Source organism: Puntigrus tetrazona, chromosome 14 (genome assembly GCF_018831695.1).
Source record: "Puntigrus tetrazona isolate hp1 chromosome 14, ASM1883169v1, whole genome shotgun sequence".
NCBI lineage: Eukaryota > Metazoa > Chordata > Actinopteri > Cypriniformes > Cyprinidae > Puntigrus > Puntigrus tetrazona.
The window spans coordinates 16,005,159-16,028,133 of NC_056712.1; the positions used below are offsets into that span (position 1 = coordinate 16,005,159).

Genomic DNA, 22,975 nt, shown 5'->3' on the forward strand with positions numbered 1-22,975 from the left:
TCTCCCAGCAGTCTCTCTGATCAACATGAGATGAGAGGGAGCCGTATTCCCGTCCTCTGGAACTCACGAATGAGATCCAGCTAATGAAGTGCCACTGACCTCCCTCAAGAGCTCGTGTTAAAGGCTGTTAAGGGGCTTCTGCGCCGCTTGTTTTAAAGTCAGTAATGGCAGAATGCATTTCAGAGACACTTGTTCACCCCATCAAAGGCTAGATCCTCTCAGTGCAGGCGGTATTGTTATTCCAATTATCAAAAGCAAGTCCACGTAGAAATTATAAACTACCTCTCTAAGCATGCTGGCTTATTTTATCAAACGGAATAGGAAACTAAAGAAACTACTTCTGCCATTGTTTGGTCAAGCGGATCTTTCTGATTCAGTCTCATCGTCTGAGCTTGTGGCTGCCTGCTGTTACCACTGTATTTATTATGGTTAACCTATGTTAATTTAGGACTGCATTTTTAAACATGGGAGTTAAAAATCCTCAGATACATGTATGAATATTTAATTAAATAGCATATCATCATCATCATTTATTCTTCTTCTTATTATTATTATTATCATTATTTATTCACATATTAGTACCTTAATGTACACTGTAATTTAATATTGCAATAAAAAAAAAAAATAATTAGCAATTTTTTTCCAATAATTTTATTCTATATTTTTTCAGTGTATTTTTTTAATATTTCATATTATTTTTATGTAGAATAATTGAAGCATCGTCATCATCATCATTATTATTATGTAACATCATTTTAATGTACATTAATTTTCACACGCAGTGGTCACTTCAAGTACACTTATACACATATGTTTAACATTTTTCGTAGCAGTACGTGAAGTCCTTTAGAGACTTTAGTTTCGTGTCAGGGGGCAGTAGACAGTGCCTTGGGCAGTAAAGTACCTTCATATTTTGATAAATGCCCACACAGTTTCTGTAATTATGAGATAATGGCTTAGGTCAATGTCTCTGGTAGTCCATTTAAAGTTGAAGGTGAGGGATCGCATGCCCACAAGCCAAGAAAGTTTCTACTAATGACTGTGGACTTTCTATTAAAGCCCATATCTTGTATTTTCCTGGACTGATTGAAACGGAACGACACAGCGTGTTTGTGCGAGTCGCTGGATTTTATCGTGCTGTTATTTACTTTATCTTTCCCAAACTGAATCTCACCCTCGTGTGCTCCATGCTGTGGAAGTCTGAGGTACTTTCTTTCATTAAATACTTCCAATGGCACTGTAAGACGACAGACGGCTTTGCTTTAGTCCATTAACTCTCCTGCCTCCCTGGCAGAGAAGCCCGATTCATAATCATATACTTCGTATACTTTCATCAGCCCGTTGACTTTCCAGTTCTTTTAATTGTGCACACATATTGATGTCTTTGAAGCGAGTCTAGAAAGAAACGTCATTATTCCTGTGTCGTTGCTCTATAATTCATGCTTCTAATAACATCCTTTTAACATTTTCTGTATTTTAACACAGCATGTTTTCCCCACAGCCCCTATTAAACTTGCATGCTGATAGCTTTATAAATGGTTCTTAAGATCATGCTTATGCATGCATCTGGCTGCGCTCTATGTCTTCAGGCTTGTTAAGGAGGAGCGTGAGGCTGAAATGTGTACACAGTGCTCACCACGTCTCCGTCAGAGCCATCTTTTTCATCTGGGCTCTGACAGGGATACTCACGCCTCAGGCCTTTGGGCGAGGCTGCAGGAGGGAAGGGGAATTTAGGAGTTTCTAGAAATTGTAGGCGATAAGGAAGGAAGTGAGTGTGCCATGACTCCGTGGGCAGTGAATATGGAGGAGTTCGTATCTATATAGAGACCCTGAGCCATGTTTTTCAGCTGGACCCCTTGAAGTCGCTCCGGGGGGTCTGAAGAAAAGCATAGCACGATATACGCTTTGTGACATTTCTAACTACTAGTTACCTGAAGATCTGTTAAGCCCAATTAGAATACAGAAATGTTAATGTGCTTATGGTCAGTGACATGATTGTAAAATAAATAAATAAATAATACAAATAAAAATTAGCAGTATATAAATGCTATGACGTGAATATATATATATATATATATATATATATATATATATATATATATATATATATATATATATATATATACACATTCGAGAATATGAGGTCAAATATCAGCGCAATACAACCGCCATGATATCATGGTGATTAAATATCTTCATAAAAAAATTTAATTAAGTAGTCTGATTGTATCTCACACTGAACGTTTGCAAGTGTTCGTCTTTTATGTTTTAGAAGAAGGTTAGTACTATATTATAAAACATCATAGAATTTGATCTGGTTAGTTCAGGATTTAAAATGTCTTATGATGCAACCTCCCAAAAACCTACTGATATTTATGATTTTAGAATCTATTTATACTTTTTTCTTTCATTCACACAAGATGTGTAGATTCATACTTTGGAAAATATAATATTTGCTCAATATATATTACTTTTGCTTAAATGGTCTAAAAGATTTTTCAAAATGGTGTAAAATTTAATTATGTTTTTTTATGAATCCGTTTAAGTTTTGAACTAGATTTTAAAAGATTTTCTTTATCTTGGACACTCTAATTTGTCACTGAAAGCTAATAAAAGCCATTATAAAATGTTATATGTACACTTAAAATCGGTAAATCGTATGAGTTACATATGAGTATGAGTTATAAACTGCTGCTAGAACAAGACAATAAAATGACATCAATATGGTCACATTTTCGATGCACAATATTTCTTCCACAGACTGAGGCGTCTACATTTTCTTTTTGAACAAATGCTTTTTGTTCCATTTTCAGAAGACAAACAATCTAATCGGTCGTATTTATGAGCAGTCTTTAGTTAGAGACCGTGATGTAATATTTGTTTATGCTTCTCTGCTGGGAGCAATCTCCCTCCTGTAAAGTCCTTCACTTTTCTCTGACAGCTCGCAACTTCTCTAATAAAGTACATTTATCATCTGCAAACAGCAGACTTGCCGATAAAATTGTCTGTTTTGCTGAAGATAATTACTAAATCTGTCTGAGTCCCTTCTCCTTTCATACCTGTTCCCTTCTGCCAGCTTTCCCCCCTCCCCTCCACTCGCTAGGCTATTGACAGCTTAATAAATTTGCCTTGGAATCTGAAATTAGCTCGATCGTATCTGTCGCCGGTCCTTTGCAAGTATTGATTTTGGATATTAAGCCTGTCGGTGCGCATATGAAATCTGCCGTCTGCACGATATGGCAGGTTTGCCCGTGATTTCTCGTTTCATATCCGTATTGGTGCAGATCAGAAAGTGTTGGGTTTTTCTTGCTGTTGTTGGTATTTGATGGCATGTGATGTTAATGGGTTTATTTACCCATTCCTAACAGGCGCTGTGTGCTTAGTAGATCAGCATTTTTTCCTTTCCCCTAAGGCGATTTCTTTGACATTTTGTCTTCACATTTTCATATGGGATTTAAATTTTGGCAGCACTTAAATCTCCTGCATTTTAATCTCTTTCATGGTCTATTAAGTTATTTCAATCAACAAACTTGTAGAGTATGTTTTTAGGACTTCTTGTTGGATTTTGTTTTCTCGTCGTTGACGGTGTACTGGCAAGGAATGAAAATTTTAAATGTTATCATTTATTCAGCAGTCTTTTCAGTATAAGAATCGAAAGGAATTTAATGATTCTGGCTCTGAATCTTAATAGTTCCATTAACTATTCTTTTAAATTTGAAAAGGAAATATTAGGAAAGCAGAAAGACAATTCTTTTGCCAAGTGCTTGGATTATTTTCATAGTAAATGTGTAATAAATAAACAAAGATTTTCCTAATATGTTACATTCAGATTTTTATTTATTTTATTTTATTTTATTTTTTTTTAATACTGCTGATTGCCAAAACTACCAATTATCAAATTAACAACTAGTCGGTAACTACACTAATTTAGGGATACTGACCGCAATTTTTTTTTTTAAATTTTTACACATTCATGCCATTTCAAACCTGTAGAATTAGTTTATCCTGTGGGGCAAAAAGTAAGATTCATACGATTTTTGCTAAATCGTACATATTTTATGAGGTGCCAATTCATATGAATTTGTGTGAATTACCTACAACTAACCCTGCCCCTAAACCTATCCGTCACTAAAAAAACGTACGATTTAGCCACCTCTCTTAAAATATTTTCGCGTGAACTATCTATTCATCTTTTTGATTCAAGAACCGCCTTTCACTCTTAAAGGAGGGAACAATTTCAGTGATGTATTTAATCCAGTTGGAATATTGTCAATTTTAAAACTGCTGATGTCACAAAAAATAATTTGCATCTGGCATTTTTGGTAAAAACGGAACCGTTTCTTTGTACTGAAGCCTAGTAAAGATCAAACCTGATTAAATCTGAATGAAATAAGTTGTTCCTTACGTGTTCTTGAGGTCTCCTCCATGAGGAAATTTGCTATCTGAGAGCATCAGACTGTGAATGTTTATCCTGTATTATTTTTATCCCGTCCCTTTTAGTCGAACGCTCTACAATAGTTATGACAGTATTCCAAAGTGCAGCAAAAAGCCTCTCTTAAACAGAGCAGTGACACTTTCGTCTCTGCCCAGATCGTGTTATGCCCTCCTTTTCTCCTACCCCATCATCATCCTCTATGTCTGTGTGAACTGGAGCATTGGGACTCCTCTGAAGTTTGTTTACAGCACTATCAATCAACCTAGTGCCACCTCCACCCCCTCAGGTAGCTGACACACACACACACACACACTCACACACTTCATTTGGCTCCGGTTTAACAGCGCTGCTCTGAGATGCATGAGACGACAGAGAGGCAAAGTGACTGAGAACAAAGTTGCATGTAGGATGCTCTTTCAAAATAATAATGGAAATGAACATTTAAAAGGGCTGAGGATTTGCGGAGCAGAAGATCTCTTCTTGCATGTGTAATCGCAAGATAATTGGCCACATTTCCAAATGTGGATTCGCGGCCCCCGGGGAAAACATTTGCAATAATCCTACTGATTTTCACAGCAGCTGTTTCCTAGTACTGGTTCACATGCAGAGAGGTCTGTTTGACCTGAATGCAGCGGAATCCCATGATGCACTCTGCCCAAAACAACCCTTTACATGTGTTATTCAGTATCGGAAGTTCTGCAAGATGAGACGTGAGTATTGTGTGTTGTTTTTTTCCCCCTACTTCAGTAGGAAAGCATTTGCAATTCACAAAGTAACATTTAAAATGTGAGGACATTTGATGTTTTATGCTTATTTGTGAAAAGAGCTGATAAATAAATCAATGTGAAAATGAACCTCCGTTAAGGGTTCGATTGTGTAATTTTTTTTTTTTTTACATCCGCCTCCAAGCCATCAAATTTAACACATGGGGGACTTAACTAGGCGTTGGTCATTTTGATTTTTGTATCCTTGATGTTTGATTCAGCAGAGATCAGATAGCATCGCTCTCTTTCTCTCCCCACAGGGCATGAACATTTTTAGATTATTATTCATATGTGAGCCACGAACTGAAGCACCTTCATCCAGAGTGCGTATTTCTCAATAGGCTTTTCTCTCCCAGCAAATCCAATTATGCCTCTTTGATAGATAACCTTCAAACCTCGATTCTAGTATAACGGGTGTCAACAAATCACCCGTCACCTCTTCATTCACTTCAACTAGACGTTCCTGTCAGTATGTTGACTGTTTTTTCTGTTCATCCTTGTCTCTTTCATCCAATCCACATGGGGAGTTGCACTACTTCAGACTTTAAATGGACAGATTTTGCATAGTAGTAGTCTCCTGGGGTCTGTCTTTACTGAAACGTTCTCCATGATTATCTTGTTTTCCTTTAATGAGTGTTTGTTCTGTGCTAATCAGTTTGGCAGGATTAAATGCAATGCATAGAAATTAAATATCGTGTTTCAGTTAGGAGGCAGGTATTCATTTAGTTGTGTCTGAGATTTAAATAGGAATAGCAAACAATGTACTCTATAAAACAAATGGTTTTCTTAAACTCTCTCTGAAGCTTGACTTACAAATCAAACACGCGGTAACACTTGTTAACTATCAGCTACAACTTTTCCCTCAATAATTCTTAATTTGCTGCTTTTTAATAGTTAGTAAGGTAGTTGTTAAGTTTTGGTTTTGGGTAGGATTTGGGATGTAGAATAAAGCATTAATATGTGCTTAATTAGCACTAATAAATGGTTAATATTTTAGTAATATGCATGCTGATAAGCAACTAATAGTTGTAACCATAGAAAAAAGTGTTACCAAACACGCTTTCAGATGGATTTGATTAAGCATGGCTTTTAAAAATCCTGTGTCTCTTTCCTATTTTTCAGGCTCGGATCTGCAGGTGTGCCAGCCGAAAGGCCTGACCTGCTGTTCTCGCAAAATGGAGGAGCGCTACTTGCTCATTGCCAAACAGAATATGGAGTCCAGTCTCCAGGCCACCAGCGCTCAGCTCAAAGTCCTCATCATTCAGAATGCCGCCCTCTTTCAAGGTGAGTTTCTGCTACGGTGCAATTAATGAGACTGATTCTAATGAAACTTCATGACCGGTTTAAAGGGTTAGTTCACCCCAAGATGAAAATTCTGTCATTACTTATCCTCATGTCTTTCCAAACCTGACATTCGTTCATCTTCGGGAACACAAATTAAAATATTCTTGATGAAATCTGACCCTCTATAGACAGCAACACAACTGAAATGTTCCCAGGTCCAGAAGCGTAATGTTATTAAATACGTCGGTAAAGCAGTCCGTGTGCCATCAGTGGCTTAACTTCAGTTTTGCGAATCTATGAGAATAATTTTTTTTGCGCAAAAATAACATAATGCACTCCATTCTGCTGCACGAGTTACGTCTTCCTTAAGAACTTATTTGACGTAATTAGCGCTGTTTACATTTTGGTGGAAAAATGCATTACTTGGAATAGAAGAATTCTCGTAACCTTGCAAAACTGTCCAAAAAGTTGGGCTACTGATGTCACATGGACTGTTTTATCAAAGTATTTACTACATTTCTGGACCTGGGAACATTTCAGTTGTGTTGCAGTCTGTGGAGGGTCAGATAGCTCTCAGATTTCATCAAAAATATCTTAATTTGTTTTGCAAAGATGAACAAACTCAATGAAGGTCTTACAGGTTTGGAACAACATGAGGGTGAGTAATTAATGACAGAATTTTCATTTTGGGGCAAACTAACCTTTTAAGACATTTTTGCCTTATGATGTTATGTTAATAAATTTATTCTGATCGTGAATCATGAATGAGAAACGAGGGTTTCCAGTTGGCAGAAAATACAGCGTATTTCATTTCATTCATCGCGAGATGCTCGTGCCCGTTCCTGTTGTTGTTGTTAATCTGGCAATCTGCATGTGTGTCAAGTCTGAGGAGGAGGGGCTGGGTGAAAAAACCCTCTCCAATATTCAGAATTTGGACCGCAATTCAGTTCTGCATACAGCACTGTTAATGGAGCGACTAATTAGTTGTGAAATCTGTGTGTGTGGAAACCCTTCACCCACGCACAGAATTCCTGGTGGCATGGATTCCTAAGAATTTTTTTTTTTGCCCTTTCAGAAAACTACAGAACAACTGTAAACAGCACATTTGAATGGCTGTGCATTTTTGCTGTTTTTTATTTTTGTGGTGATTTGTGATATTGTAAACCTATATTTATTTCAAAGACATGACACTAAGACATGACACTGAAAATAGTTCAGCTGTTAACACTTTTGCTTTTCAAATAATGTAGCAAACACGAAGTGGCGTTGCATAATAAATTGCTATATTGCTATTTTTTTGTCATATGAACTACACTACGGCCAAATTGCTGTAATGCAAATAGCAGTAGCATTTATCTTTGTTTTGTAGCAGTATATTGAACATTAATATTGTGCTGTTCACCACTGTTCTTGGTGTCAGCAGTAGTTTTTTTGTTTTGTTAAGAATTTGGCATTTTATTTTCTGTTTAATAAATTAAATATATTCAAATATAAAACATTTTAAATGATAAAAATACATGTTTCACAATATTGCAGTACTGTTGTTCAACTAAGCAGCCTTGGTAAGAGACTTCTTTTAAGAACTTCTTTCCAAACTTTTAAGTGGTGGTGTATATTAGATTAGGTTTCTAGCAGGCCTATTATTCGCTGTTGTAGGTAAATTGTCCCTTCTAACCTTTCTTTAATTTCAAAGTTGCTTCTCCAGCACTGATTACAAATGGACAGCCAATTACAAGTAGAAAGCAGCATTCATGTTGATTGAAAAATAGATCTTCTTAATTGGTCGGTTTAATGAATCATGTAATTCGGCGTCAGTGTGTTGCGCTAACAACGTTAGCATGCAGGATTTCGCTAGTTCTGTCTCTTCAGAGAGGTGGTTCAATGCTAATTGCCTCAGCATTAGGCCTGAGAGAAATTCCCAAACAGCCTGCAGAATTTCTGAAATGTGCTCTTGTCTCGTCGTGTTTTTCCCCGGCACGCTCCCGCAGGGAATTGCGAGCGGGCCTTGTTTGCAATCTTCTGTGCTGCTCTCCCCATTGCTTTTGATTCTTTTGTACTTTTCGCGGCTGACACAGATCAAAGGGCTCTGCTCTCCACTCCAGCATCCTCCATCCCTTTCCTTCACTCAACTCCCATCAGCCCCTGCTGCCCCTCCCCGCGCTAGCCTGGCTTTCTCACACACCGCGAGCAGCGCCAAAGAATCGGCTCTTTGAAGTCAACTTTGCCAAACAATCATAAAAGTTAAGAGGCTCTGTCACAGGGACTTTTTCAGGGCATCCAGTGATGAGCGCGGCGCGCCAGTTTTCCGGGTCCCCTCATCGGTCTCATATCGCATTTAGTCACAGCGTGTCTCTTTTGATTCATGTCAATGGCTTGGTTAAAAGCCTCTAAAATCTTAAACGCAATCAGCCTGTCGGTGATAAAAGAGAGACATGTGGCATGTCAGAAAGTTTTTTTGAGGCTTCACTTTGTGATTCAGACTGTCCTACAAATCAGGAGTTATGAAAAATGAGACACAATTTAAGGGTGGCAGCATCTGCTATAAAATCTGCCACGGCGGTACCTTTTCTAAAGGTACTAATATGTAGCATTTTGGTACTAACATGTACTTTTAAAATACTAATATGTTTCTTTAAGGTACTAATGTGCATCGTTTAAAGGCAAATAAGGTGCAAAAGTGGCCACATTGACAGTTTTTGTGACTATTTTTAAGAGATAGTATGATAGCATGGTACAATTTGATATCATACATGATTGAGAAGTTATACTATATTTGTTCTACAAATTATGTTTAAAAATATACAGAATGACCTTTTTTATGTGATAATGCTGATATTTATGATTTAAGGCTTGTTTGGGTTCATAAACAGTGTTGTTGTTGTTTTTTAGTGTTTTCTTAAATAATACAAGAAAAAGTTTTATTTTGTCTTTTTTATTAGTTTTTAATTTTTTGTTATTTTATGTCAACTAGATGAAATAAGTTGTTTAATATTTTATTTGATTGCAGTTAATTTTATCACGGGTAACACTGTGCCGCGTTCAAACCGCTCGACTAAGTGGGTTGGTACAGTCATGTCTGTTTTGGTTCAAAGCATTCATCTATCTAATATTTATCAAGAAAAGCAAGTGAACAATGGTGCGGATGATGAACCAGGGTTGGAAATTAACGGAGGCTTCATAACATTCAGATTGAACCACTGATGGCAGATGGACTATTCTGATGACTTTTCTGGACATACACAGTGTTGATTACTTGGCAGTTCACAAGCCTCTCTGAAATATCTTAAATGGCTTTCCAAAGACAAACAAAGCTTTTATGGGTTTAAAACGACAGGGGGGTAAGTGATTAATGACGAAATATTCATTTATATGTTGGAGTATCCCATTAAGTAATTGTTCATTCCAGTATATTTGAGATTAAAGAAAACGCATATACAATTATTAAGGTGGTGATAAACAAATCTCTCACAAATGTAAAAAATTGCCTTTTTTAATGGAAAAATTAATGTTTGAGCACCACTGAGTGACATCTTGGTATATAGTAGACTTCTTTATATGAAGTTAAGAATTAACATTTATCTTGATCATGTTTGCTCTTTACACAATATTTCTGCCAGCTGTTAAACTGAACCGGTGATTAATGAAGTGCTCGGGAAGGGATCGTTCAGAGCTAAAGATGGACACCAAACCCTGGAGGAAAACCAAGTCAGTGAGGTGTTTTGGTCTCACATGTCATTCAGGTTGACAGACAACTCTAATTCCTGTTAGCAGGAGAGAGCGAGATCTGCAGCGGCACACAGAGCGGCTTTTAACCGCTTTGGGAAGGTACACAGCATGTAAATGCCACTGTCTTTTTTTTTTTTTTATTCGGGAACAAATTAACAGGTAATCCCCATTTCAAAGACTGTAATATTCAAAGAGAGTCATGCTTAATTTATCCATTTTCTCATCCTCAGATCCACCCTTGAAAGACACGCTTTAGGTATTGATGTGTGCGAGCACAGAGAGTCAGAATGAGTTCTAGGAGAGCGCGTCTGTGGCATAATAAATTCTTCCCAAAATAAGATAAAAGTCAACTTTATTTTTTGTAGTGCCTTTTTAAACCAATAACAGCTTATCATAAAACGGCAAACAATATGGAAGAGCAAATTAATTTGACGCTTTAAGACACGAGCAGACTAATGCACACACAAAATGATTGTTTTTGCGTACTGTGTTTATTGCTCTAGGAAGAGCTGGTAAAAAAGATATGGAAAACATAATGTAAATCTTTGTTTATGGTTTGAAATATCTTCTAATGGAGCCTCAAAAGCAGTTAGAAGTGGGGTCTTCAACAGGGGGTCTGTGGCAGCGCAGCAGGGGGTCTGTGAATTATTGTTTGATCTGCAACAAATGTTTGTGAAAAAAAAGTGTATTAAATAAAAATACAATATTAAAAGCTCAGCTGAATATTTCAGTGCCCTTCCCACATTATATATTAAATTTTAGTATAATAGAAATAATTTTATTTAGCAAGCTTTGATTAAATTGATCCAAGGCAATAGTGCGCACATTTATAATTTTCCATAATATTTAGATTTCCAATAAATGCTATCTATTTATTAAAATGATTAAATTATAAAATTGTCATGTCAAAACTGTTTTTATCAGATGCTTAGGAATATATTAAATTATATTAGATTATATTATATTTACTGCTGTCTGTTGATTTAAACAAATTGATTGTTGTTGTTTTTTTCTAAAATTAATTGATTAATGCACCTAGTAATACATTTTTTTGTATACAATTTTATATTAAAATAATTTCACATTTAATCTTAAAATGAATGTACAAACAACATAAAGACAGTATATTTCTATGATGATCTTTTGATGATCTGCCATTGCAGTTTAAGCATCATACGCAGTGCACATGAATATAGTGCTATATGTTTTTATTTTGCTTGGTTTTCTGCTCAGACATTATCAGCGGTGTAACAGGGGAGACTATGTATTCACCATCTCTTCATGTTCAGAAAATCACAGCTCATTTTGTTTTTATGTGCCCTTTAAGACAAGAGAGCCTCTCACACACACTTTCTGATGGCTCTAGACAAAACAGATGCTCCTGGCTTTCTAGTTTAACCCAATCAGATCTTTAGAGGAGCAGTACTTTAGACTTAACAGTAGAGGATCCATTAAGACTACATTTAGCTCAGACTCCATGCTCATTTCATGCCTAAAGTCCAGACTATAGTTAAGCAAGTCATATTCAGTCAAGCGTTACATCATCCCTCAATTACATGTCTGGCTGCTATAGACATTATGCCAGTCTGTGGTTTGTTTGGTCCTGAGCAAAATTTAGCAACAGAATTGCGCAATTCAGTGCTTCTATACCTCAATGAGCCACTTTATCCAGTGCGACAGCAAGTAATCAAAGGTTATTTCAGTCAACGCTGCATGTCCAATTCTCATCCCAACCTTGTTAGCACTGCTCGATCTTAAGTGCTTTAGGCGTCTGGTCTTAGTTTCAATGTTTTTCTCCCCCGTCCCGCTTTTTCCCGGCATACTTCTCTCTAATGCTGCCCGCTCCGCTCTCTCTCCGGAGTCATTTAGCTCTTTGTCGAAGTTTCGCCATAACCCAATAACGGCCTGGCTGACAGAGAGCTGGACCGGCCGTGAAAGCCATCTGAAGTTGTTTACTCACCGCCTAGGGCGAATTTAATAACTTAATGATGGTTAGAAACGTCTGTGCCATCTCGCAAACAAGCCCTTTGTGCCTCGTTTGCCTGATGAGTGAAAATATACTTGCCATCACCGCATCTTTCTCTCGCAATTATAATTAGTTTTCTCTCGCAGGCTCTGTGGATATTTATGGGCTGGTGTCGTAGGGTCTCTGGTGCTCGACTGCATATGCAGAGTCTAGTGGAGACTGATCCAGCCTGGTGTAATCCTCAAAGTGATCTCTCTCCCCACACGCCGTGCTGTGGTAAAGAGACCTAAAGCTCGGAGGGTAAGGAACAGCTTAGGGAGTGACTTTGTCTCTGAAGAGTGACGCAGTGGAGCAGGGAGTCGCTCACTTCAATAAAGTTCGTCTAGGATGAGCCTTAACTACAGTGCAGTTATTGGAGCTCTGCGGAGCCTTGCGTTGTCAGTTATCTATTGCTTTCTATGTTAAGCACTGCTCTGTAACTGCCCAAGAGCTTTGAGGTGGTAAAAAAGGGTGTTATTTTCTCAGATAGCTTTGTATTTTCAGGCTCTTTCTGTAATTATTTTGTTTTACAAAATGAAAATTATTATGAGTCACTGAATGGTATTCAACTATGTAAATTATTCAGGCTATTATTCAGTTTTCAGAGCCATATATTATAAATTGCGTTTAAATGTTATAATAATAATAATAATTATTATTATTATTGTGTTATATCATATTATATTATATTATGCAATAAATATAAATTCTAATATATTTATTATTTGGTTAAATCTATTCTAGGGACCTATTATATTATATTATATTATATTATATTATATTATATTATATTATATTATATTATATAATGCTGTCAAATCATAAATAATTAATAATCACATCCAAAATACTTTTTTGATTACATAATGTGTGTGCACTGTGTGTATTTATGTAAATATTAAAAACAAACATGCATGTGTTTTTTTTAAAGAAATATATATTACGTTTTATATATTATCAATATATTCATACGATATAATTTCAGTAAATATAAATGTATATGTATACATATACACACACAGTACAAACACATATATTATGTAAAAAAACCTTCTATTTTGGAAGCAATTAATCATTTAAATATTATATCATATTATATTACTGGATTATTTTTATACAGATGTATTATATTCATCGAGTATGTCTTATACATTGTATTATTAGATTTTTTTAAATGCATTTTATCCAACTCTCTCTCTGTCCCTGTGACCTTTTGTCTCTGTGTTTCTCATGTTGTGCTATTAATACACAATAAGCAGAGATAGGATTGGTCTGTGTAATGGTGTTCATCAGGCCAGAGTGACCAAGTTGCTGAATTGCCGGACGAGTGCTCATATGCAAAAAATGTATGACCATACGTAACCGCACCGAAGCTTGTGACATCAATTGCATTTTTCTGTGATACTGCAGTTAAAGCATATTTACATAACGTGTCTAAACAAACAAATCTAAAACCATTTCGCGGCAAGTTCACCAGACGTCTTGACTCACTGTGCAGAAATGTGCATCCGGACATTAACCATGATGACCGTTGGGGTCTAATTGTCGCTAATACATTAGCATGCATCTACATGAGTAAAGCTATGAAGTAGCAGTGCTCTCTTGATTATGACAGTAATTACATTGCGAGGTGGCAGACACTTTGCCTGGTGTTTGTGAACGAGAGTGGTGCACTGGACCAGGTGATTAGAGTCTGGCCCTGAATGAGCAGATGGTGAGGAGGAGAAAGACCTCCTGAGTGTCCACGAGCTCCGGAGAGACAGCGAGCTTTGGAGAAAATCAGTGCTGAGGAAGAAGGGCATCGCAGGGCAACAGCTCATCATATATTCCTTCATGCAGATTGTTTCTAATACCCGCCCACGCATTTCTGGCCCAGAAATCTCAAACATTACAACCTTACACCCAAGTTCCTTTGTGCCCCAGTTCTGTCACGAGCACATGTAGCAAGTCTGCTATTACAAATCCTTCTGCAACATGTTTAAAACCCCCATTTACACCTTCGGCTCCTCCCTGACCAGCTTATTCCTGTCTGTCACCCGCTCCGGTGGCTTAACGGTGCGGTTGCATCCCCCGAGGTACGAGTATTTCTACCCTGCTTTGCTTTCAGGCATGCGCTTTGTCCTGTCGGGTTTGTGCGTTTCTAATCATCCTCCTGATGTTTGATTTGGACCCCACTTTCGCCCAAATTCTGCGGCTGTCTCTTTGTTGATAGTGTGGCATCCAGTCTGCTCTGCATGGGGTGTATTTGCATTTTCATTGTGGCCGTGGCTCGGGAAATCTTCAATAGCGGCCGCATTATCGCCCCGCAAAGAAGAGACTCTCAGAGAGTTCAATTTTAGTGAGAAGTGTGGTATTTCTTTCTAGTGTCTTGCGGTGCCGGAGACAAAGGCTTATTTCTTTACTTTGATGAAGACGTGTTTTATTGTGACTTATTATCGCTAGGAAAAAGGAAATGGGGCAAGTTGCAAATGACAAACAGTGGGCTAAATGGACATGAATTATACATGCACCTCTCTCCCTCCCGTTCTTTGTTTTCCATTTGCGTTCTCACATAAGCTTCGCCACCCACTCATAGATATGCACTACGGAGGGCATTAGCGCCTGTTTGCTCCTCCGGCCTTGTGACACTACATCAATGTGGCAGCAGGTTATATGGGATTTGTTTCTCTCCCCTCGTATTCCCTCAGAGCCGCGGTTAAACGCCGAATCTCACAGGCTAATACAGGCCGCTCTGAGAATGATGAAGGCCTTTATATCTCTCTCACGATTCCTCGACTCCTCTCTATTCTGTTCTAATCATGCAAAACCGCAAAGTCATTTTCAGCACCGTAAGGTGTAAGATTGTGCTCTGTTTGTCTCAGTGATATCGAGAGCGAGGAACATTTAGTAATTATGCTTAATGATCTCTCACAAATGTACAATCTGCCGCCATAAATGTCACAGTTCGGTAGACTTGATGACGGGCGGGTTATTTGAGAACGCGGTTTAGCGGATGTGAAGAAACAGCGGATTATATTAAGGAGTAATCCGTCACTATTTTCTGTCCCGTGCAGTGGCTGTTTACGCTATGCTAATGATCCAAATTCTTGCATGACTCCCGTGCTGAGATATTTCATCATGGAAAACAAACAAACAAGAGCTGTATTTGGATCAAAGAGCTCTCTGAAATAGTAGCATCAAAACCCAGTCAGTCGAGCACCACTTTCAACTCCCTGCCATCCTCCCCGAAAACAACGCTCTTTTACAGCACTCGCTCTTTCACCACAGGAACCTCTCGAGCGGCTCAGACGCATTAAAGCCACTTGGGTTTAGCGTTCACAATACACCAAAGATGTCGAACAAAATGGAGGTCTCCGAGAAGCTGTTTTATTTATTTATTTATTTTTTTAGTCAATGAAGGTGGAAAGTTATCAATTTAAAAACATGTTGAGGAAAAGTAAAAATGTTTTCGTGTTTAATTGTATTTGATAATGATCGTTCGGCGATTGTCATAATTAACTCACCCTCATGTCATTCCAAACCCAGAAAATTTGGTTATCTTCAAAACACAAATTAAGATATTTTTTTTTTATGAAACCTGAGTGGTTTTAATGAAATTCCAGGTAATCAAGTGTATCCAGAAGGCCATAAATGAATCTTAAGATGAATCTGATGTCTTTTGAACATAATTGATTGCTTTATATATACAAAGGTGTGTAATTGTTTTAATAAAAAAAAAAAAAATTCCCCATCTATTATACAAAGACAACAACTTTAAGTAAGATATTTGTTGGTTTGAGAAAAACACTGGCACTTTCATAATATTTCTTGTGGAAAACTGTTAGCATTTCCACTTGCTGGGCTGGTTTAAGACACACTAGAAGTATGTGAGGAAAAAGTAAAAATGTTTTCATGTTTAATTATACTTCATAAAGATTATACAGTAATTATCATAAATAACTCCAGGTACGAGTTCCCAAAAGGTCATAAAGATATCTTAAGACAAATCTGATGTCTTTTTAAGAGATTTGATTCCTTTATATCATGAATTGGTTTAATTTGCTCTTCGTTCACATGCATCCATTGAGCATAAGGTGTTTATGATGTTTTGGGGCTTTTAGATTTTGGGTAAATTATAAAACAATTGTTTATTTTGGGTGTATTCAAAAGTGAAAAGTAAAAGTATATATATATAATATGAAGGTAATTAACATAAGAATGATCTTTGACTAAATTGTGTCCAATATAATTTGTTTCAAGTATTATATATATATATATATATATATATATATATATATATATATATATATATATATATATATATATATATATATATATATATATAGTATATTCCTTTTTAATTTTTGGCCTTAATTATAGTTTTTTTTTAAATTTACTTAATTATAAATTATGTTATAACTGTCTGCTTATCCAGCACTTCAACATTTGTGTGATGTCCTTGTAAAATTGGTAAAAATTCTAGAAGGTGGGTGTGAGATTGAAAATGTCTTTTGACTTGAATGTCAATGAAGCTTTGAGTTCAAAGTCTTGTCACAGTCTCAACCTTCATAAGAGGCTTGATCAGCTAAAAGCAGATTTGAAATTGTGGCGTACACAAAACCAGCCGTTAAATACATAAATCATTGTTCCTCTGCACAACTGTCTCTCTTTAACCTCTCATCCTTTTGCATGTAGGAGGTTGTGTTTGTCATCTTAAACCTGCCCTCATGAGGCTCTCAGCGCCCCACTAACGCCTTTGCATTCAAAGTCAAGGCCGATGTATTTTTCATTCAGTGCCTTGCATTATTGAGCAGCTTATGCAATACGCAACGTGTGCAACTACTCCACGGCCATGTCAAAGACCCGAGAGCAGAGTGGAAGAGCTTGACTTATCTAACTCTCTAATTCACTGCTTTTCCATGTCTTCGTTTTAGGCTGCTTTTGCGTGGCCCATGTGGGAGTAAGATCGGCAGGTCAGACGTACCAAATATCACCTGCAGACAAAGTCAATGCTTTCAAATGCGTTTACATTACCATTTAGTGTACTATTGCTTCAAACCATCCATCAAGGTCAGAAAGCCACGGAAACAAGACTTTGTGACTGCTAACCTGGGCTGACTGCCAGTCTTTTAAACCTGAGGTGTGTCATTTATTTTCTGATGGTAGAAAAAAAAAAATCTCATGTTCAAGCGTGTTATGCGAAGACAACTATAAGATATTTACTGGTTTGAGAAAATTACTCTGGCATCTATCTATCTATCTATCTATCTATCTATCTATCTATCTATCTATCTATCTATCTATCTATCTATCAAAAAACATTTCAAAATCTATTTCAGTCTATTTCACAATTTTCCACATGTTCAGCTGAGTGTTTCCATTTATTTTGTGAATTGTACTAGCAATTTCAAATAATTTCACCCCAGTTTCTTTCAGTGATAGTTTTCAACTTTCTCACCTGAGCCATTATGTGAACAGACTGGTTTGCCACCTTCATTTTTCACAGTTTTCCAAATCACTGAAAAATCACATCTACTGTTCTGCTGTTATACAATAAAATATTAGCAGGTAACAAATTAGCTCAAAGCATGTAGCATGGGTCAGAATCGTAAAGGGACATTAATTTGCAAGACAGAACCAGAAAACTCATGTAATTTGTGCACAAAAGTTTTATTAACTAAACGCGAACCCATAGAATAAATACATTCACCCATGGGGAAAGTGCAAATGAGACTTGATGAATAAACCATCAGGAAAAGCAGAGAATGAAGCTATGAAAGGGTCAGCTAACCACCTGTAAACTATCAGCGCTGTTTATAACGGGTCTATAACTAATAATAAACCTCTGTTTCGTTTAGTTAAATGGATGATCATTGCATTGCACCGTTCATTAATGCCTTGAACTTTTGGAGGGAGAGTTTTATGACTCTTTGTCTCTAATCATGGTGATTTGCAAATTTGCACTGGATTGGAAGTTGATAGACCAACTAGTGAAGATTCTTAGAACCCTAATATGTTGCATAGGTATCAACATGTAAAATACACTCTCAATTAGATCACGTGATGACGTATCTATAGTGATCCAACATGGCTAAGGTGAGGTCATATTAACTAGTGATCTATCATAAACAAGCATAAAACAGTATACAGTGCCAAAGACAATATACATGAACAGCCACAATATACACAAACACCTGTTCATTCAAAAAGGTTTTTCTTTTTTTTGTGAATAAATTAGAGAAAGGTACATTGTTAAGGACATTATGTGCCTTTTTGGCACATAAGTCAGAGTTGTTCTGTGCACATACATTTAAACAATAAACTAGTGTTATCTGATGGGTTGCCATGTTGTGCCCTTCTGAGATGTTAGCTGCATTTCAGGGGGAACGGTCCCAAGGCCCTTAGTTACACTTTTGGTGGCCCTTTTGCTTGTGTGAAAAGATGATTTGTTAAATATTACAAATACCTGGTTATCTGATTGGTTCAAATGCTACATGCAATTTGTGTTGCTCAGCTAATCTTGTGTGGAGAAAATAGTTTTTGATGTTGCTATATCTATCAGCAGAAGCCAAACTCTGACCCCTTAAAAACGTCTTTTTTTAAAATACCATTTCATAGTACTGGTGGCACAGAAATGAGACCCTTCAGCTTTAAAACAATAGCTGGTCCTGTTCGTCTATGGCAGGGTTTGTGAACCCTAGCAGTGTAGGTGAATAATTCAAGATGGGAACGTGTTGCGAGGATATGTCAGCACAGCAGGAGCTTGTGAAGTGGGGACGGGATGCCCTGGAGATTGGGGCAGCTGGAACAGGAGGGTAAGTGAGGGTCTCTCTGCTTGGATGGGCTGATGTGAGGAGAAATGTTTGGGTGGGGAAACAGAACAGAGAGACTTGGCGAGATTCTCATCAATCCCCCGTCTCGGCAGCCTAGATCCCTAGGAGGAATTGTGAGGCTAAGTGGCATGATGAAGGAGGTTCTGCCACGCTCAATCACTCTCTCCTCCCACCCCTCTGTCCGTCTGACAGCGCCGGCCACCCGTGCTGATAGATGGTTCGCTGGAGGAGTGGAGGAGGAGGCATTTAATGCTCTCCCCATTCATTTACGAGCGTGAATGTTATTGCAGGGAAAAGCTGCATCGGTTGAAAAGCAATCCTCATTATCTGCTGAAAGGGCTCGGTTGCTGCCCGGCCTGCTGATATTTTGCATGCAAAGAGGGTGAGATGTCTCTGTAGACTGGATCAGTGTGTGTGCGGTGTGGCGGGATGGCAGACTGAGGGAAAGCACCGTGCCGGCACAGTTAACTTGGACCTTGTTAGTATTGATTTTGCACAGATTGAGCACCCATTCATTTATAATTCATTCTTCTCTCAAAACAGTCAGACAGGGAGGGTTATGACTGATAGAGTGAGACAGGGCATTTCTTCTAATAAAAAGGAAAAGGGGCATTAGGAAATACATTCAGTGCGGTCTAAAAGTCGTTGAAAATCTGGGATTCTAATTTAAACACGGATATAAATGGGAAATTTTAAGGTAAAATAAAATGATGGGTAGTGACAAAATGAACAAGAAATATTTGAAGCAATAGTTCACCCATGAAAATGGAAATTTGCTAAAAATGTACTCACGCTCAAGCCATCCAAAATTAGTTTTATTCTTCATCTGAACAGCTTTGGAGAAATGACAAAATTTAGCATTACATCACTTGTTCATAATTTCATCCTCTGCAGTGAATGGGTGAATGGGTGCCGTCAGAATGAGAGTCCACACCACACTCCAGTCCATCAGTTATTGTCTTGTGAAGTAAAAAGTTATTAACAAAAAAACAACAAAATCTGTCATTAATACCGTTTGTTCATACTGTTTTTTTTTTATTTATATCATTGCTTCTTTCAGTTTTCTCTGAACCAGGGGAGAAAAACGTACAGATCAATCCTGGTTGACAATCAAAAACTGTCAGAATAAATTCTAAACAAATGCATTTTGATGTGAAAGGACAACAGGAAATAGATCTTTTTGGATTATAGAATATTTTAGCCCAGAAGCAGAAGCATGCTTAAAAGTAAAAAAAAAAAAAAAAAAAAGGTATTATAATGCATTTTTTCTAACAAACACACATATGTACACTTCACAAAATTATAATTGATGGACTAGAGTGGTTATGATGCCACCCATTCGCAAGTGATGTAATACTAAATTTCTGTGGAATTAATGAATGAAGAAATAAACACATTTGTATCTTGGATAGCCCGAGGAAAGTCATTTTTTAAATAAACTACTCCTTGAGTTTATGTGCTATTTTGCAAGTTTGTGACAGTTCAGTCATATTAGTCAAGTTTTAAACAGACAGTCAGATGTTCTTTGATCAATTCTGGAGAACATGATCATCACTCTTAACACATACTTAACACGCTTAACACATTGAGTTCGTGTAGCCTGTGTGCTTCTTTCATTGAAGAAAAGAGAAAAATGAAATACAAAAACATTCTGAAGTTCATTCAATTCAATAGACTTCACTATACGTCGCACACAGTTTTTGCAGCAATATAGGTCTGCGTCTGTTTATAAACAAATTCATAGCCCATAGTAGCGAGGCAGCGCTGTCCTTTGGGTCGTTCCTGTTATAGTCCGTCACGGATAATCTTGTTGACAAGCATTAATGAGGAAGTAAGGTTCTGAACTTTGAAAGCATGTATCAGTTTGTGAAACACAAGGCCGTCAGTCTACCCGCTATGGCATGGTAAGAGGAATGAGGAGCTCTTGGTTGAAGCGTGTGGGCAGATGTCAGTGAGGGATAGTTGCTGTCAGGGTCAAGGGTGAGCTGCTGCGCATCGGATCTCCCGCTCTGGACAGCTGAGGAAATTGTCTTGTATTAATAATTGAGTAAGTCCAGCCATATCAACTGTTTACTCATGCTGAACACATGGTTGGAGTCTTCATTCATACACACACAGTATTTTCACTGTCAAGCTAATATTTGCTCTGTAGATGAGCTTAAATCATGTGCTGTGTGCCACTGTACCATTTTGACCAATTCATTCATTTTTCATCTATTCTTTTATTTTTATGTCAGAAAGGAAAAAAAGACAAACGTGATTGTGAGAGTGGTGTTTTGTTCTGAAATAAAAAATAAGAAATACGCAAAGCACACATCAAATTTTCAGGACCTAACTAATATGGGTGTCACAAAATAAGAGTTGTATTTAACATGATCACAATTTAATACCAATACTGTTCGTTGCTAATTAGGAACTAAGCAAATAAATTAGAGAAAGCCAGCAAAGAACACATGCATTATCAAAAAACAATATCTACATTTATTATTTCAGTGTAGTGCAAGTTTAAGCTGTCTGCACTTACGGCATATGTACATCTAAACGGTATCGTTTATGATGAGATTTTATTAATTAATTCAGCAAACAAAAACTCTGTAGATGAGCACTACATCTACAGTAAATCCCACTGTCACTTTTCATTTCATTTTCACTTTATTACCGTAATAATTTATTTAAATTATTAATCATTTAAATTTAGTCCGATTTGGTGGCATTTTCCTCCAACAGTCTCTATTTTCCTTCACGTGTTTTGAAAATGTATCCTAAAGTTATGTATGACTAATGTACTATATTTCTTGTATTCTGAAGTTATAATAGCTTTGTGTGAGAAGTTGAGGTTGTTACTGACTGAAAATCTTATTCACTGTTTCAGGTTTTTGCCAGTCTAGTGGCCGATGCGATACAGATTATTACAGATCAAGTACAGAGATAATCAATATATTGAACCGATATTTATTTCTGGTGTAAAAATGAAAATGAATGTCAAAATGAAGAATAACAAGGGATTTGACAAAAACTTTCTTCAAAAAAATTGTATAGCCAAATCGTTTTTGAAAATGAACGATACCCATAACTATAAAAATGCTTAATATCCGTATGGCTTATCTATCTATATGCTGAAGCACAAATGATACTTGAAAGGTACCACAAAGGGTAAGATTTTCAATGCATTACAGGTGAAAGTTCTCTAAACAACACTTTCAAAAGACTTGAAGTAAAGTGTAAGTCACATAGGCTGTATTTGGCATCTTTATTTTTTTGACAGCTTGCCTGCATTCAATTTATAGAATGACATGAGGGTTCACTATTCCTTGAACCTCTCCGGATGTGTTTGAATGTGTTGGGTTGGCTCCCCAGTGGCCCTCTGGTCTCTCACATTCATGTACTGCTACATGGTGAGAAGTCAACGGAAGGTCAGGAGTTCATGCAGTTTTAATTGTTGAACCTACTTCTTCCTGGATTGTTTCCCTCCTGCTTCTTCTCTTTCGCTGAGCGTGTCTGGCACATGTTTAATTCTTTTTCACACTTTTCCTGTTCCTTTTGCACTTTTGCTGTTCTATTTTCTACGCAATTTCTCTCTCTGTGGTACGTTACAGTTGTCACTGAATGTGAAGATGGAGTTCACAGCAAATGGACGCTTACTCTTTTAACCTGCGGGGTGAATAATTCAGAGCCACATGGTGATCAGAGAGACCCTCAAGCATTCAGCGCTGCCATGACCTAGTCCTCTTTCTCAGACGCACCTCTCTCTCTCTCTTTCTCTCTCCCAACCTCTTTCTTTGGTTTCCTTCTTTTTTCTTTCCCTCTCTCGTTTCTATTTTCTTGCCTGGCTCTCATTCTCACTCTCTCTGACTCATGTTGAGAGGGGATCTGTTATGAGGCTGTTGCCATGTAGCCCCTAATTTATTTCCACCCTGTCTCCTGTCCCTCCCCCCTCTCACCTGCTCTC

General features: G+C 37.3%; 1 protein-coding gene across 2 annotated transcripts in view; it reads left to right on the top strand.

Annotated features, from left to right (window-relative positions):
* Positions 1–22,975, top strand: part of gpc3 (glypican 3) — a 121,469-nt gene that overhangs the window by 4,551 nt on the left and 93,943 nt on the right. Inside the window, exons 1-2 of one of the 2 annotated variants that reach the window (XM_043258018.1) lie at positions 4,994–5,145; positions 6,322–6,483. In XM_043258018.1, the coding sequence (XP_043113953.1) occupies positions 5,037–5,145; positions 6,322–6,483 (271 nt within the window). In that variant the 5' untranslated portion in view covers positions 4,994–5,036. Of the gene's footprint in view, positions 1–4,993; positions 5,146–6,321; positions 6,484–22,975 lie in introns of those variants that run through there. The other variant, XM_043258019.1, reaches the window with a different exon arrangement.